Source organism: Rhinatrema bivittatum, chromosome 1 (assembly GCF_901001135.1).
Source record: "Rhinatrema bivittatum chromosome 1, aRhiBiv1.1, whole genome shotgun sequence".
In the NCBI taxonomy this organism is placed as follows: domain Eukaryota; kingdom Metazoa; phylum Chordata; class Amphibia; order Gymnophiona; family Rhinatrematidae; genus Rhinatrema; species Rhinatrema bivittatum.
The window spans coordinates 282,179,747-282,196,992 of record NC_042615.1 but is presented as its reverse complement, the minus strand read 5'-3'; the positions used below and the strand labels follow the sequence as shown (position 1 = coordinate 282,196,992).

The window sequence follows — 17,246 nt, the reverse complement described above, 5'->3', positions numbered from 1 at the left end:
CTTTGGGTCACAGTAATAATGCTGCATCTGCCCTGTGGTTTTGAGGCATGCATGAGTCTCCAGATTTTCAGTGTGTGGGTGAGACAATGGTGCAAGGAAGAGGGCTTTAGATTTGTTAGGAAATGGGGAATATTCAGGGTAAGGAGGAATCTGTTCTGATGGGATGGGCTCCACCTTAACCAGGGTGGAACCCAGCTACTGGCACTAAAATTTTAAAAAAAAGATCAGCTTTTAAACTAGACTGTAAGGGAAAGCTGACATTTGCTCAGAAGTGCTTGGTTTGAAAAGCAGTATCTTCTAAGAATACATGTAAAACAGGGAAGTTAGAATATCCCAGTGGAGAGGTTGTGGTTAAGGCTGAAGTAGCCCAGATGGATGTAGACAAAGAGCATACAGATGTGAATAACTCTGCACTGCCTTTATCTTCATAAGAGCATGAGAATTGCCATACTGGGTCAGACTGAGAGTCCATCAACCTCAGTTTCCTGTTTCCAACAGTGGCCAGTCCAGGACACGTACCTGGTATGATCACAAACAGTAGGAAAGATCCCATACTGCTAACGCTTAAAGGATAAGTAGTGGCTATGTGCAGCAATGCACTGACCCTGTATCCAGCAGGGGTCCCTCTTCAGTCTCTTTTTTTTCCGCGCAGCAGTAGCCACGCGGGTTAAGGAGCTCTCTTGAAATTCCTGATAGGACTTTTCCTCACGGAACTTCTTTAAACATTTTCAAAAACATTCTACTCCATAGGCGTCCCCCTATCAATATCTGTACTCCGCGGTTGAAAGGTAAGGCTTTACCCTAGTTTGTGGTCGATTCACGTCAAATGTTTCCCTTCGGGGCCTACTGGCCATCGACTGCACCGCGGCTACATTTTTGTCGAAGCCATGGCATCGGGTTTTCGTCGGTGCCCCGATTGTCCTCGGACAATGCCCATCACAGACCCGCATAGAGTTTGTGTATTGTGCTTGGGGTCCAACCATGATACCCTAACTTGCACCAAATGTGCCCAAATGATGCCAAGGAGCCACAAAGCACGTTTGGAGAAGATGGAGTTTCTTTTTCATTCAAAACTCCCGACTCCATCGACCACTTCGTCTGAGCCGGTGCCATCGACCTCTCATCAGTAATGGGACACCGGTGCTGCCCGACCGGCATCAACTATTCCGAAGGTGTCGACTTCTTCCTCTTCACATCAGCAAAAGGACCAAGGAGTACATCGTGAAAAACGTCGACACCGGCATCGGAAGGCTCAGTCCGCCAAACCAAGCAAGTCCTTGGCATTGGCGTCTACAGAGCCACCGACAAAGAAATCCTGTCCAGAGAAGCCCCATCCTCCTCTGCGACCGTGTCACCGAGGCATTACCCACCTTTATCGGTGCAGGGAGCCGCGACTCCACTTTCATCGGTGGACCCTCCGGCTATGCCACTGCTGCCTCCTACTCCGGTGCCGGGGTTCTCCGCCCCAGGCTTCCGCGAGAAATTGGATCAGATGATCCAAGAGTCCATCGGTAAAGCACTGCAGGGCTTACCAGTGCCCGAGCCGGTCAATGATCCGATTCCCATGGAGCTCGCACCGCTACTGGGTAGATTGGTTGCATTGCTCAGTGCCCTTCCGCCAATCGTATCGGAGGTGGCACTGATGGCATTGATGGAGGAACCAACGGCATCGATGGTGGCACCGATGGAACCGGCGACATCGATGGATGAGTCGGTGGTAGAATCCCAGATGGCGGTATGGGTAACGGTATTTCTTTGTCTTCTGATGATCCCGGTGTGTCCTCTTCCTTCGATGCCGATACCTGTGTCATCAGACGAAGAAACACCGTTACCCATACCGCCGTCTGGGATTCTACCACAGACTCATCCATCGATGTCGCCGGTTCCATTGGTGCCACCATCGATGCCGTTGGTTCCTCCATCAATGACATCAGTGCTACCTCCGATACCATCGATGCCTAGGCCTGGTACTTCGGGATTAACGCCTTTTCTCCCTTCTGAAGATCCTCAGGGAGCTGGAGATCAACCTAATGATCCTTGGACTGATAATTCTTCCCAGGATACCGATGATCTGCCTTCAGAGCCCTCCCCTCCTGAAGAGAGAAGACGTTCTCCTCCAGAGGATCTGTCCTTTATTAACTTCATCAAAGAAATGTCTGAAACAAATCCATTTCAGCTTCAGACAGAAGAAGATTCAAGACACAAAATGCTGGAAGTACTCCAGTTTCTTGATGCTCCTATGGAAATCATGTTAATTTCCATTCATGAAATCCTAATTGACCTGCTAAAGAGGAATTTGGAGCATCCAGGTTCACTTCCACCTGCCCAACCTTAAGACAGATGCCACCTATCTTGTGCAGTCAGCTCCTGGGTTTCAAAGATCACAACTAGATCATCACTCTGTGGTTGTGGAATCAGCCCAGAAAAAGGCACAACGTTCCAAACCTTATTCCTCCATACCTCCAGGAAAGGAACAGAAATCCCTAGATGCTTTGGCAGACAGGTTTTTCATGGCTCAATGCTTATATCTCGCATTGCTTCCTACCAGTTGTACATGACCCAGTACAGCAGAAACCTTTTTAAGAAGATACAGGATTTCTCTGAATCTTTACCTGGCCAATTCCAGGATGACCTTAATGCTCTAGCTTAGAAAGGCCTGGATGCTGGTAAGCATGAGGTCTGCGCTGCATACTACATATTTGACACTGCCTGTAGGGTGTCCGCAGCGGGGATTAGTGCAAGAAGGTGGGCCTGGTTGAAATCCTCAGACCAGAGGTACAGGACAGGTTGGCTGACCTGCCATGTGCTGGGGATAATCTCTTCAGTGACAAAATCCAGGAGACTGTGGTGCAGCTTAAGGACTACCATGAAACGCTACATCAACTTTCTTCAGTGCCTGCTGAGTTCTCATCCATCTCCAAGAGGACATTCAGGCGAGACACTAAGTGACCGGCCTACAAACTAAGAAGGTATTATCCTCCGGCTTCCCAAGGTCGCTCTTCCAAGCCTTATCAAAAAGGTCAGTCCAGGCAGTCCCGACCTCAGAAGACCCAACCTGCTCCTCAGCCAGGAACAGCGTTATGGTTTTGGCTCCTTCCTGGAGAGCATAAGCCAACCTCCTCTTCCATCAGTACCGGTCGTTGGTCGGTTGGGCCACTTCACCAACATGGCACACAATCACCACCGATCAGTGGGTACTTGCAGTAGCCACTCAGGGTTACCACCTCAGCTTCCTGTCTATACCGGCGGACTCCCCATCTTGACTGACGTGGGGATCATCCGACCACTATCTCCTTCTGGAACAGGAGGTATCAACCCTCCTCCAGTCCCGGGCAATAGAACCAGTGCCCCTCTCCCAACGGAAGCAGGGGTTCTATTCCCAGTATTTCCTCATCCCAAAAAAGGCAGGTGGCGTTCGTCCAATTCTGGACCTTCGCGCCCTAAACAAGCATCTGCAAAGAGAGAAGTTCAAGATGGTAACCTTGGGGTTTCTACTTCCTCTTCTTCAAAAAGGAGATTGGCTATGCTCTCTAGATCTCCAGGACGCATACACACACATCTCAGTTATTCCATCTCATCGCAAATTCCTGCGATTCCTGTGATTCCTGGTAGGCCCTCGTCACTTCCCGTACCCTGTACTGCCATTCGGCCTGGCATCTGCTCCACGAGTATTCACCAAGTGCCTCGTGGTAGTCGCAGCCTTCCTCAGGAGTCAGGGTGTCCATGTCTACCCTTATCTCGACGATTGGTTGATAAGGGCCCCGACTCAGCAAGCCGCATTGGCATCCTTGTGTCTCACTCTCCATACCCTGATCTCCTTAGAGTTTCTAATCAACTATCCCAGATCCAAGATAGTTCTATCCCAAACCCTATCTTTTTTATAGGGGCCGACCTAGACACTATACAGGTGACAGCCTTCCTCCCTCAGGATCGAGCTTTCATCCTGGCTTCTCTGGCGCATCTTTTGCAGACTCAAGTATCCTCAACTGCTTGTCACTTCCTCATACTGCTAGGCCACATGGCATCCTCTGTCATTGTCACTCCGATGGCTCGCCTAGCCATGAGAGTCATGCAGTAGAGCCTAAAATCCCAGTGGGTTCAAGCTTGTCAGCCAATGTCCAGCATTGTTCATGTCACCACACAGCTCCGACTATCGCTGGCCTGGTGGATGCAACAGACGCCTCCATCCTAGGGTGGGGTGCTCATGTCGGTGACCTGCAGACTCAGGGAACCTGGTCTCCAGAGGAAGCCAAATACCAGATAAATTTCCTGGAGCTGGACATGAGGGGGAGGAGTTAAGATGGCGGCACGCACTGAGCCCTAAGTCGGAGCTCTCTGGACTTTTGTTGAATTTATTACCTTTGAAGAAATGCCTGCTAAAAGAAAAGGGGGAGTACGGACCTATCCGTCTGTGCAAACTCCCTCTTCATGTTTCCAACTGGAGATAACCGGCTTTATGTGCCCCGCGCTCCAACAGAGGAGAACCGAGGAAGCTGATGTGCACGACGGCATGGGAGAGGCGTCTGTGCCGGCAGGGGAGCTGTCCCTCAGCCCGGAAGAGAGGAGACCGCCTGTGCAGAGAGCTGATGAGGAGCTAGAAGGGGAGGAGCCGGTGGCGATTCAAACCGGCACCCCTTCAGAGAGCCCCTCGCGTTTGTCAGATGGTATTGATCCGGGTCCCTCCACTTTGAGCCCGGTGGAAGAACAGAGAAATGCGGTGATATGAGTCCAGCGGGAGGCTGGAAGAAAGCATGAATGCCGACAATGCCCCCAGGCAGCAGCTAATAGCTATACCAGCACGGCCTGCACAGGTAACGTTAGATTCTCTATGGGGCTTTATGGCTGGTATGGCCTCTGCAATAAATTCTCTGAGTGACAAATTGAGCAATCTAATTCACAAAGCCTTCAAAAATCCACTGATATACAAAAACAAGTCGATTTACTGAAAGGAAAAGTCAGTGGTTTGGAAGAGAAAGGCAATGAGTTTCAGAAGTATAAAATAGCAGCGATTAAAGACCGTGAGGTCCTATCTAGGCGGATGGAATTCCTTGAAAATAAATCTAGACATTTAAACCTTCGTTTGACAAACTTTCCCAGAGTAGTAGGGGAGATTCCATACACCACTTTGAAGAAATTCTTCATGGAAAAATTGGAAATTACTGAAGCAAATTTCCCATCTATCAACACTTGCTTTTTTCTTCCCTTCCCAAGACAGTCAGAAAGTGCCAGTAATGTTCCCTTTGCAGGAAATCTAACGGGTTTTTTGGAAGATTCAACCCTGGAAGTTATAAATAGGGGAACACTTCTGGTATCCTTTATCACATCGAAGGATATTGGCTTGGTGATGAAGTCGTATTTCAGGAAATATCCTATAAACTTTCATGAAGCAGCAGTGAAAATATTTCCAGATTTAGCCCCAGCCACGCAGGCCAGGTGTCGAGGTTTTTTAAACCTCAGACAAGAGGCTGATGGGCTGGGCTTTACAGTAAAAATTTTGTTTCCTTGTAAATGTTTCCTTTCAAAGGGTAATGAACGCTTTGTGTTTTTTACGTCAGACCAGTTAAAAGAATTTATAGATGACAGGAAAATTAACATCTTAACCCAGTAAGATTGATATGGAGCAGGGGTCAGGAACCTATGGCTCGCGAGCCAGATGTGGCTCTTTTGATGGCTGCATCTGGCTCGCAGACAAATCTTTAATAAAAAAAATAATAACGTTAAAAATATAAAACATTCTCATGTATTTCAATCCATTCATTTCCTACCGCTCATGTTCATGGTTGCAGGTGGCTGGAGCCAATCACAGCTGTCCTCCAGGACAACACCAAATTTTTATTGGATAATGCGTAACGTACACGGGTCGTTGTGAGGTCAGGAAGTAAACTTCCCTCCTTTTAATAAAGTAGTCAGCTAGCTAATTGCAGAAACCCTTTTATCGAAGAAGATGGCTAAAAGAAAAAAAGATGAAGAGTATCATACTTTTCAGCAGGAATGGACAGAGGAATTCGCCTTTGTGGAGAGAGCAGGTTCTGCAGTGTGTCTAATATGCAATGATAAAATTGCATCGATGAAATGGGCAAATATAAAGCGGCACTTTGACACATGCCATACTACATTTGCATCGAAATATCCTGCAGGGGACAGCAGGAAGAAAGCATGTCAAAAGCTACTGTGCAGAGTGCAAGCTAGTCAGCAGCAACTCCGTGTTTGGACCCAACAAGGTGACTGGAATTCGGCTAGCTTTGCTGGTGCTTTAGCTATTGTGAGAAATGGAAAGCCATTCACAGATGGGGGAGTATGCCAAAACATTCATGATTGATGTTGCCAATGAACGTTTTGACGACTTTTCGGATAAAGACAAGATAATCAAATGAATAAAAGACATGCCTCTGTCAGCAAGAACTGTTCACGATCGTACCATCATGATGGCAAATCAAATTGAGGCAACACAAGTGAAGGACATAAATGCAGCACCATTCTTTTCTCTCGCTTTGGATGAGTCAACAGACATAAGCCATTTATCCCAGATCAGTGTGATTGCAAGGTATGCTGTCTGTGACACACTACATGAGGAAAGTCTTGCTGTTTTGCCTATGAAAGGAACAACAAGAGGGGAGGATTTATTCAAGTCTTTCACTGAGCTCGCTAAAGAAAAAAATCTACCGATGGATAAACTTATTTCAGTGTGTACTGATGGTGCTCCGTTCATGGTGGGGGAAAAACAGAGGATCCGTAGCGCTTCTTCGTGAACATGAAAAGAGACCCATCCTAAGTTTTCACTGAATCCTACATCAGGAGGCGCTTTGTGCTCAGATGTGTGGTGAGCAGCTTGGTGAGGTGATGTCGCTGGTCATTCGGGTGGTCAACTTTATTGTTGCCTGAGCTTTAAATGACCGCTAGTTTAAAACACTGCTGAATGAAGTTGGCAATAATTATCCTGGTCTGCTTCTGCACAGCAATGTGCTTGGTTGTCAAGAGGGAAGGTGCTCAGCCGTTTTGCGGCTTGTCTGAGCAAAATCTGGACTTTTCTTGAAATGAAAAACATCGAGCATCCTGAGTTAGCTAACACTGAGTGGCTCCTGAAATTCTACTATCTCGTGGACATGACTGAACATCTGAACCAGCTTAATGTGAAAATGCAAGGCATTGGAAATACAGTCTTATCCCTTCAACAAGCAGTGTTTGCATTTGAAAACAAGCTAGCACTCTTCATCACCGACATTGAAACAGGTCATTTACTACACTTTGAAAAACTGGGAGAGTTTAAAGATGCATGCACAGCAAGTGACCCTGCTCACCATCTTGATCTTCATCTAATCTAATCTCCTGCAGTCATTCAAAGCTCGCTTTGGAGAATTTCGTGAGCGCACTCATCTTTTTAAGTTCATCATCCATCCACACGAGTGTGCAGTGGACAGCGCCAACCTGAGTTACATCTCCGGTGTCTCCGTCAGAGATTTTGAGCTACAAGCTGCTGACCTGAAGGCCTCAGACATGTGGGTGAATAAGTTCAAGTCACTGAATGAAGATTTGGAAAGACTTGCATGACAGCAAGCAGAGTTGGCGAGCAAACACAAGTGGGGAGAAATGAAAAACCTTCAACCCACGGACCAGCTGATTGTCAAAACTTGGAACGCACTTCCCGTCACATACCACACAGTGCAGCGTGTGAGTATTGCTGTATTGACAATGTTTGGCTCTACGTATGCATGTGAGCAGTCTTTCTCACATCTAAAGAACATTAAGACCAACCTACGATCATGTTTAACGGATGGAAGTCTCAATGCCTGCATGAAGCTTAACCTCACCACGTATCAACCAGACTACAAAGCCATCAGCAAAACCATGCAGCACCAGAAGTCACATTAATGGTAAGAAGTACTTTATTCATCATTGATTAGCAACAGCATAACAACGTTATTAAAAAGAATTCAGAGACTTATTGTACTTTAAAAGTGTTGGTCTTACATAAAATGCACACATTTACTTGTATTTAGTTTTAAACATATTGTATAGCTCTCACGGAATTACATTTTAAAATATGTGGCGTTCATGGCTCTCTCAGCCAAAAAGGTTCCCGACCCCTGATATGGAGTGTTGGTAAAGTGTATCTGCCATCAGTCTTTATATAGTTATTTTTTTTGTGTTGTACTTCCTTAAAACATTTCAAACTTCCTCACCACTATATATTCTGCTGGGAGTGGGAATTCATGGTTGAAAGTATATAATGTTTAATTATGTGATTACCCTAACTTGTTTGTTTCCTACATAATTATTTTTTTTCTTTTTTTTTCTTTTCCTTTTATTTAAAAGGAAAAATGTAAAGTTAGGAGTAAAAATTATCTTTATGTTATTAATAAACCACTGTATTTCTTTATAAGCAAATAATATTTTGTTTATGTACTGGAAAATATAAATAAAGAATTGAAAAAAAAAATTTCCTGGAGCTTCGGGCAATCAGATATGCCCTCAGAGTCATTCAGGATTGCCTCTTAAACAAGACCATCCTGATTCAAACCGACAACCAGGTGGTGATGTGGTACATCAACAAGCAAGGGGGAACGGGCTCCTACCTCCTGTGTCAGGAAGCTGCACAAATATGGACGTGGGCCCTTTCCCACTCAGTGTACCTCACAGTCACCTACTTGCTGGGCATGGACAATGTGTTGGCGGACAAGTTGAGCCGCACGTTTCTTCCGCACGAGTGGTCTCTCAACCCCATAGTAGCGGACACAATATTCCAACATTGGGGTTACCCTCACATAGACCTCTTTGCGTCAGTTCACAACCGCAAAGTAGAAAACTTCTGCTCCCTCACTCGCAGCCACCACTCGCTTCCGAGAGACGCTTTCACCCTCTCGTGGGCCAGCAGTCTCCTCTATGCATACCCTTCACTTCCACTCACATCGAAGACTCTCGTGAAGTTACGGAAGGACAAGGGCGTAATGATTCTGGTAGCCCCTCACTGGCCATGTCAGGTGTGGTTTCCAATCCTCCAGGATTTATCAGTACGCCCCCACAATTCTCTGAACAATGGATGCCTGCGCCACCCCAATCTCCAGGCCTTATCTCTGACTGCCTGGATGTTGAAAGGTTAATACTCCAACCTCTTAACCTTTCAGAGTCTGTGTCCCGAGTCCTAGTAGCTTCACGAGAGCCTTCCACGAGAAGGTCTTATCGTTCCAAATGGAAGAGGTTTACAGTATGGTGCACATCTATGCCGAAGTTTCTGGACTATCTCTGGCACTTGTCTGAGGCAGGCCTGAAAACTTCCTCCATCAGGGTGCATGTCAGCGTGGTAGTTGCGTTTCATAATGGCAAGGGGATGTTCCTATTTCGACACAAGCCTTAGTAACATGCTTTGAGAGGTCTGCTCCACTTAAAACCGCTTGGGACCTTAACATAGTTTTGGGGCGGCTCATGAAACCTCCGATTGAGCCTCTCCACTCTTGTGATCTTCATTATCTCACGTGGAAAGTAGTCTTCCTTCTCGCTATCATGTCCGCTCGCAGAGTTAGTGAATTGCAGGCATTAGTTACCTACCCGCCTTACACTAAAATTCTGCATAACAGGGTAGTTCTCCGCACTCACCCTAAATTTTTACCGAAGGTAGTGTCGGAATTTCATATTAACCAATCTATTATCCTACCTATCTTTTTTCCCGGGCCCCATTCAAACCCAGGAGACCATGCTCTGCATTCCTTGAACTGCAAACGTGCCCTAGCCTTCTATCTGGTCCGCACGTCGGCCCAGAGGAAATCCACTCAATTGTTTGTTTCTTTCGATACCATCAAATTGGGAAATCCTGTGGGAAAGCAGACCTCCTGGTTAGTGGACTGCATTTCTTTTTACTACCAGCAAGCAGGCATTCTGCTGCAAGACCATGTAAAAGCACAGTCTGTCAGGGCCATGGCGACATCAGTAGCACACCTCTATTCAGTGCCACTTGCTGATATTTGTAAGGCTGCTACCTGGAGTTCTCTCCATACACTGTTTCTTGTAAAGGCTTTGCCTATATATCCTTGTTGTAAGTTATCTGTAAACCGGCACGATGTGCAAACGGTTGCCGGTATATAAAATTAAATAAATAAATAAAATTAAATAAATAAATAAATACCTTTGCAGCCCATTATTGCTTAGATAAAGCTGGCAGACAGGATTCCATCTTTGGCCAGTCGATTCTACTCAATTTGTTTTCAGTTTAACTTCCCAACATCCTTCCACCGACCCGTTCAGAATGCCCTCCTAACCAAATTTCCACCCCTGTTGTTGTGCCTGTTGCACGTCTTTGGGTGCATTTGGTGTATTGCTTGGACATCCTCAGCTCGGTGCTCACCCATATGTGAGGATTACCATCCTGCTTGTCCTGTGAGAAAGCAGAGTTGCTTACCTGTAACAAGTGTTCTCACAGGACAATAGGATGTTAGTCCTTACGAAACCCGCTCACCACTCTGTGGAGTTGGGTTCATTTACGTTTTCTTATTTTATTTTTCGCATGTAATTTTTACTATAAGATGAGACTGAAGGGGGACCCCTGCTGGATGCAGGGGTCAGTTCATTGCTGGACATGCCCAGTAGGTGCCAGTCAAAGTTCTAGAAACTTTGACAAAAGTGTTCCGTGATTGGGCTCCATCCTGATGATATCACCCATATGTGAGGTCTAACATCCTGCTGTCCTGTGAGAACACCTGTTACAGGTAAGCAACTCTGCTTTACTGTGGTGAGGTCACTAAGCAATTAGATTTGACATAATTACTGATGAGAGGATAACTACTGCAGTAGCATATAACTGTAAAAAGGAGACTATGCTAGAAAGGAAATCAGAAAAAAAACTAAAGAAAAATTGCAAAGGTTAAAAGTTTGCATGAGGCGTGGACCATGTTTAAAAATACTATCTTGGAAGCCCATATAAAATTCATTCCATGCATTAAAAAAGGTTGAAAATAGAACAAACAACTGCCAGCATAGTTTAATGGCAAGGTGAAAGAGGCAGTTAAAGCCAAAAAGGCATTTTTCAAAAAATGAAAAGCAGACCCAAATGAAAAAAAAAATAGGTAAGAGCATAAGAACTAGCAAATTAGATGTAAAATAGTGGTAAGTCAGGCCAAGATAGTTTTTGCCTCTTTGACAAGCTTCTCAAATTCTAATAAAACATTTTCAAGTCCATTTGAAATAAAAAGCTTGAGGGGTCAGTTAGGCTGCTCGATGACCAAGGGGGTAAATGGAGTGCTCAGGGAAGAAAAAGGAATAGCAGAAAAAATGACTTTTTTGCCTCAGTTTTTAGTGAGTAGAACATTGGGAACATATCTATACCTGAAACGTTTTTTGATGGTGATGATTCTGAGCAACTAAAACAAATCTCTGTGATAATGAAGGATGTAATAAATCAAACTAAAAAGTAACAAATCACCATGAATGGATAACATCCACTCAAGAGTCCTGAAAAAAACAAACCCTCAAATATGAAATTGCAAACCTGTTAATAGTAATCTTTAAAATATCATTTAAAACAGCCACGGTACCTGAAAATGGGAAGGTAATCTGTATAGCACCAATTTTAAAACTGGTGCTGGGGCAATCCATGAAACTATAGACCAGTGAGTCTGATGCCTGTGCAGGAAAAAAATGGTAGAAATTATTCTTAAAAACAAACTAGCCATATAGATAGATAAAGCTTAATAGGAAAGAGTCAACATGGTTGTAGCAAAGGGAAGTCTTTCCTTACTAATCTTTTAGATATTTTTGAAGTTGTAAATAAACATGTAGATAAAGGTGGGGTTTTAGATGGCATTTGACAAAGTCCCTAATGAGAGACTCCTTAGGAAATTACAAAGTCATGGGATAGGAAGCAGTGTCCTGATGTGGAACTGATTAAAAGACAGCAAGCAGAGGGTAAGACTAAATGGTTGATTTTCCAAATGGAGAAAGGTCATTAGTGGACTACCACAGGGATTGGCACTGGGACCTGTGCTTTATAACATATCCATAAATGATCTGGAAAGCGGAACAAGTGAGGTGATCAAATTGAATAATTTTGGGTCATCTATAAATGTTGTTAAAATGGCAGTGGATCACAAGGAATTGTAGAAGGATCTTATGAGTCTAGGAGACTGGGCATCTGAATGGCAGATTAAATTTAATGTGGAAAAGTGCAAAGTGATGCATAGAGGCAAAAATAATCTCAATGGCAGGTACACTATGCTGATTTCTGTATTAAGTCACTACCCAAGAAAAAGACCTTGGAGTCCTTGAGGGCAAAATGTTGAAATCCTCAACTCAGTGTGTAGCAGTGGTCAAAAAAGCAAATAGAATGTTAGGAATGATGCAAACTGAAATGGTGAAATAAAATAGAAAATATTATATTGCCTCTGAATGGAACAGTGGTGCAACCATAACTTGTGTATTGTATGCCGTACTGGTCACCCCATCAAAAAAAAAAATAGCAGAACTAGAAATGATGCAGAAGGCGGCAGCAAAAATGAGAGATGGAACATTTCCCTTACAATGAGAGGCTACGCAAGTTAAGGCTTTTCAGCTTCAAAAAGAGACTGCTGAGAAGGGGACATGATAAGAAACGTATAAAATTGAGTGGGTTGAAACAGGAAAATAAAGGATGGCTATTTACCCTTTCAAATACAAAAACAAGGGGACACTCCATTAAACTATCAATCGGTAGATTAAAAAAAAATTGTAAAAAGTACTTTTTCGCTCAGCACACAATTAAGCTGTGAAATCTGTTGCAGAAGATGTGGTCAGGGTGACCAGCATAATGGAGTTTGAGGGATTTGGACAAGTTCCTGGAGAAAAAGTCCATAAAGCTTTCTTAGCCAGGGAGACTGGGGGGAAAGCTATTGCTATCTCTGGGAGTGAGTAACAAGAAATAAAGCTATGGAATCTGCCAGGTTCTTGTGACCCAGATTGGCCACTGTCAGGGACAAAATACCTGACTTGATGGACCTTGTTCTGACCCAGCTTGCAGACCTAAAATATATCTCATAAAAATATGAGCAACATAAGCCATATGGTCTTTTTCTGCTATCATATTTCTATCTAGTGAGCCCATCCACACAGCTGTTGAACTCTGCGATCTCTCAAACCACCTCTTCAATTACAGTGCTTGCACCTAGTGATGAAACTCATTCTTGACACCAGTTGTGTGGTTTGCATATGGGAGAGGTAGCAGCTGTGGGATAAGAGGTTATACTGTACTCAGCAGCTGTGTGTATGATTGTGTTTGAGGGAGATTGGGTACATTCGTGTGATAAGCCTGAGACAGGCCTAGGCATCTAGAAAGAATGTCACCATCCCATATTCCCTCTCTGTGGCACAGACCATGACGATGAGACCTGGTGTGGGAAGAATTTCCTCAGTTATTCAGCACTCAAGTTGGCAGATGTTGTGCGGACGGAATTACTGGAGGTCATGCAGAGGATAGAATTGCCCATCTCCCCTCCATCATTTGGAACAGCAGAAAATGTTCTGAACATCAAAAGGGCGCTGATCTCTGGATATTTCCTAAAGGTTTGTTAGCGTATGCCAGTGCTTATGTCTTCACCTCCCTTCTCACATGATAGTTTTCCTTTTGAAGAAAGCATAATTCCTACATTGTTCTACAGAAGTAATATTTCCATGAATTCATCCAAACTGCTCACATCACCGTGTAAAGTGCACATTAAATGTTTTGTAGACTAACAGTTTTCAAATCTTGATCTTTGTGGTCGTCAAGCAATCTTGATTTTAAGGAAATGACTTGAATGTTCATGACACATTTGCATACGCTCAATCAGAGAACCAGTTTGTTTTCCCTAGTTCGCTTATACTCAAAACCAGACTTAGTTGGGCTGGGGGGGGAGGTGTTTCTAAATGATCACATTTGAGAACCACTGTTTTAGATCTATTTCTGTCTTAGTTGGAAAAAGGACAATTGGTGCAAATATTTGACTGTTGGCTGCTGAGCTGAGTCCTGGAATTCTAGAACGTGCAGCTTGGGAATCTTCTCAGAGAGGAATGCATCTTCTAGAATAACATATACCAGTAAATAATTACTTTCCTTACCTGCTATTGCTTTTCTCCAAAGACAGCATTCTCTGTGGACAAGCATAATAAAGAGCCACACAAGATGGATGGCATCATTTGACAATGCCTAGTCAGCCATTTTCCTTTCCCATCTCAGAAAGTTGAATCTTGCCTTCTGAGCATGCACAGGTCTTCCCGCACTAGCGTACCTGCGCAGATCCTCCCTCAGTCTATTTTTGTCTGTTCAGCGAATGGTCAGAAAATCTTTTCTCTCAGCATCACTGCATATATCTTCAGTGTCATCAGGAAAAGCTACTTCAGAGAAGGATTAAAGCATGTGTTAAAAAATGTAAGAGATGTGGACACAAAATGTCCATACTAGACTTGCATTCCCTTTGCTTGAAATGAATCAGGGCAGAACATGACACTGTCCTCTGCAGACATATGTCCCTGAGGGCATTGGCTTACAGGGAGCACAGACTTAAATAGCAGCAAAGCTCTTCAGATCGGAATAGAGCAAAATTCCACTTAAAAGAATCTTCTCCAAATCATGAGGAAGAACAGTGACTCATCAGCACTTGAAGAGCTCAGCGCTTAAACATTGGCACTGAAAAGAGGGAACTGAAAATGGGTGACACTGAGGAGACGCAGTACTGATCCATTGGTGCCAGAACATCAGTGCTGAGATTCATCGGCACCAAAAGAAACACGGCAAAAAATTGCTCAGCACCGAAACCTCGGCACTGATGTTTCAGCATGCCACAAGATACCTTCTTAGCGCCAAGCTCATCCTCTGATCTAATTGAGATAGGGAAGAAATGTACCAGGAAAAGAGAGCACACAATGAAATTCTATGTCTTCACTTCTATACTAGAATCTCAGACAAGACCATCGAGACATTTATATCCAGGCATGCTACCACAACAGCCAGTTCAGGAATATCATGACTTTGTGCAACAATTATAGGTGGATTTTCTAAAATCATATATGAAACCACTGCCTATAAAAGATACTACTTTCACTCAGCCAGTACTAGAAAGATTAAGAGAGTATCTGTAAGTAAACCTTCAACCTTTCTCTTTTTCAAAAGAAGGAAGAGAAAAAAGTAGAAAAGAAACAGAAATCTGACATCTTAGTTTGTACCAACCATTTTGGATGATTCATAGAGTTCATGTAACTCCATGTTATTGGACTCGGATACACCATTACCAGGCCCGCCATCAGGTTTGATACCTGAACAACCCAGGAGTTCAATGCCCCCAGGAAGATTCAACATACCCTAATATCTTACCAAAAAAAATGTCAAAATCAGTGCATTCAGTTTAGAGGAAGATTCTAGTAACCTCCAAGGAGTCAGATTTATCCAACCGCCAAAGAGGTACAAAGCATTACCAATGTAAGATACTTTGATGATTCAAAAAAAGATCTGGAAAACACCTTTCTCTGGGCCTCCAGTGGTAAAATATATAGCTGTAAAATGTAGGTTATAAAAAAGTTCAGATTCCACATGAATCCATCATTGTAGAATCTGCCATGCTTGAAGGCTAAGAAAACAATCCTATTCCAGTTAGCCTCCAGGAAAATACCCAAGGCTCATTGACACAATTGGAAAGAGAATGTATCAAGGGGCTACCTTGCAGACAAAGAGCACATCAGATCCAAATGATACAACATATATACAATAATCTTTAAAAGTTGAATAAACAACCAAAACATTGCTAGAAAAGGAACAACCAGCCTTCAATGAAATCATGGCAGAAACAAAGTACTGTGCTAAACATATGACACAGTCAATTTATAATTTCTTCAATACCACCTCAAGAGTATCTGTAACAGCAATTGCAGCAAGAAGAATAGCTTGGCTAATAGCTCCAGGCTGTAGAGACCATCTCAATGAGAAAATAGCAGATACACCATGTGCAGGTGACAGTGTATTTGAGGACAAAGTGAAAGAGACAATAGAGGCAATAAAAAAAGAAAATACAGCTTTGCGGTCTCTAACTTCAACACATCAGGAATCAACATAGTGCAGATAAAGACGAGAACCATGCAAGCAATCTTACTACTGCTATTCTCAGAAGAGAAGTTATAACCTGTTGCGTCCGTCGGTCTCAGACGGCTTTGACCTCTATGCCTCATCATTCTTCCTTTTCTCTCCTCAAGCCTTGGGAAGATGGCTGCTGCCGTGTCTTCATGCCGCTCTCTCCGGCGTCCCCGGAACGGCAATGGCGATGGTGTTCACCATGGATTTCATGAGGGCCTCCTAGGGTGCGCGCATGCATGCCACCCACATCTTTATCCACGTCATGGTGGGAACTTCGGGGGCATCCCCTCCGAGTGATGTCATGCCATCCGAGTATTTAGCCTGCCCTTCGTTTGCTAACAAACTGAGTTAGCAAGGATTGGAATGCCTCCGCTCTAAGCTACTCTGCCGCTTCCTTGCTGCCACTGGAAGCTCTCTCTGCCCTTCGGGGGCATTCATATCTAACCTGGGTACCTGCTTCTCGGGGGCCCTTATGCTTTCTTTCAGGTACCTATCGGGGATACTGGGTACTCGCTCCTCAAGGGCTTGCTCTCCCTATCTTGGTGCCTACAGTTCAACTACTTCTGCCTGCCAGGATCTTCATCAATACAGCTATCTACTTCAGTAAGTAATTAACCTTGCACAGCCTACCATCTACCTGAGCGTGGGACTGGTCTCCTCTGCTGAAAACCCCTGGGCTACTTCTATTGGGTTACCTCACTGCTGCCACCCCTGGGCAGTACCACCAAGCTGTATAATAAATATGCATTTTCTGTGTATTCGTGTATTTAGTCTAGCTTAGTACTGCGGTTCCTCACAGGGCTCTTCCCCATGGGAGTGGCCATCTCTGCAGTACCCAAGAATCCACTCCAACACCTCAAAACCATAACAATAACCCTTACTATTCTTACAGCATTCTCCGATTTATTATACAGGAACAACAGCAAGGACAGCAGCAGAATCACAACAGATCCTAGCAGTGGCAAAACCATCAGCCTTCACAGAGAACTGCTCCACCTGGACTCCAATCAAGCAACTTGCCAAAACTCATTTCCAGAATTATAAGTATGGGGAAGATTACAGTGTTTCAAAGGTCACTGGAATCTAATAACAGACCAATGGATTCTGAAGATGAGAGAGGATATTTTCTAAATTACAAAAATATATCACCTTCAAATCCCTCAATATTACCATCCGTATTCAATAG

At 44.1% G+C, this 17,246-nt stretch overlaps 1 protein-coding gene across 2 annotated transcripts in view; it reads left to right on the top strand.

The window, feature by feature from the left end:
* The window catches only part of DQX1 (DEAQ-box RNA dependent ATPase 1), a 201,648-nt gene that overhangs the window by 162,758 nt on the left and 21,644 nt on the right, over positions 1-17,246 (top strand). For both annotated transcript variants that reach the window (XM_029595785.1, XM_029595792.1), the window contains exon 10: positions 13,331-13,521. In XM_029595785.1, the coding sequence (XP_029451645.1) occupies positions 13,331-13,521 (191 nt within the window). The remainder of the gene's footprint in view (positions 1-13,330; positions 13,522-17,246) is intronic.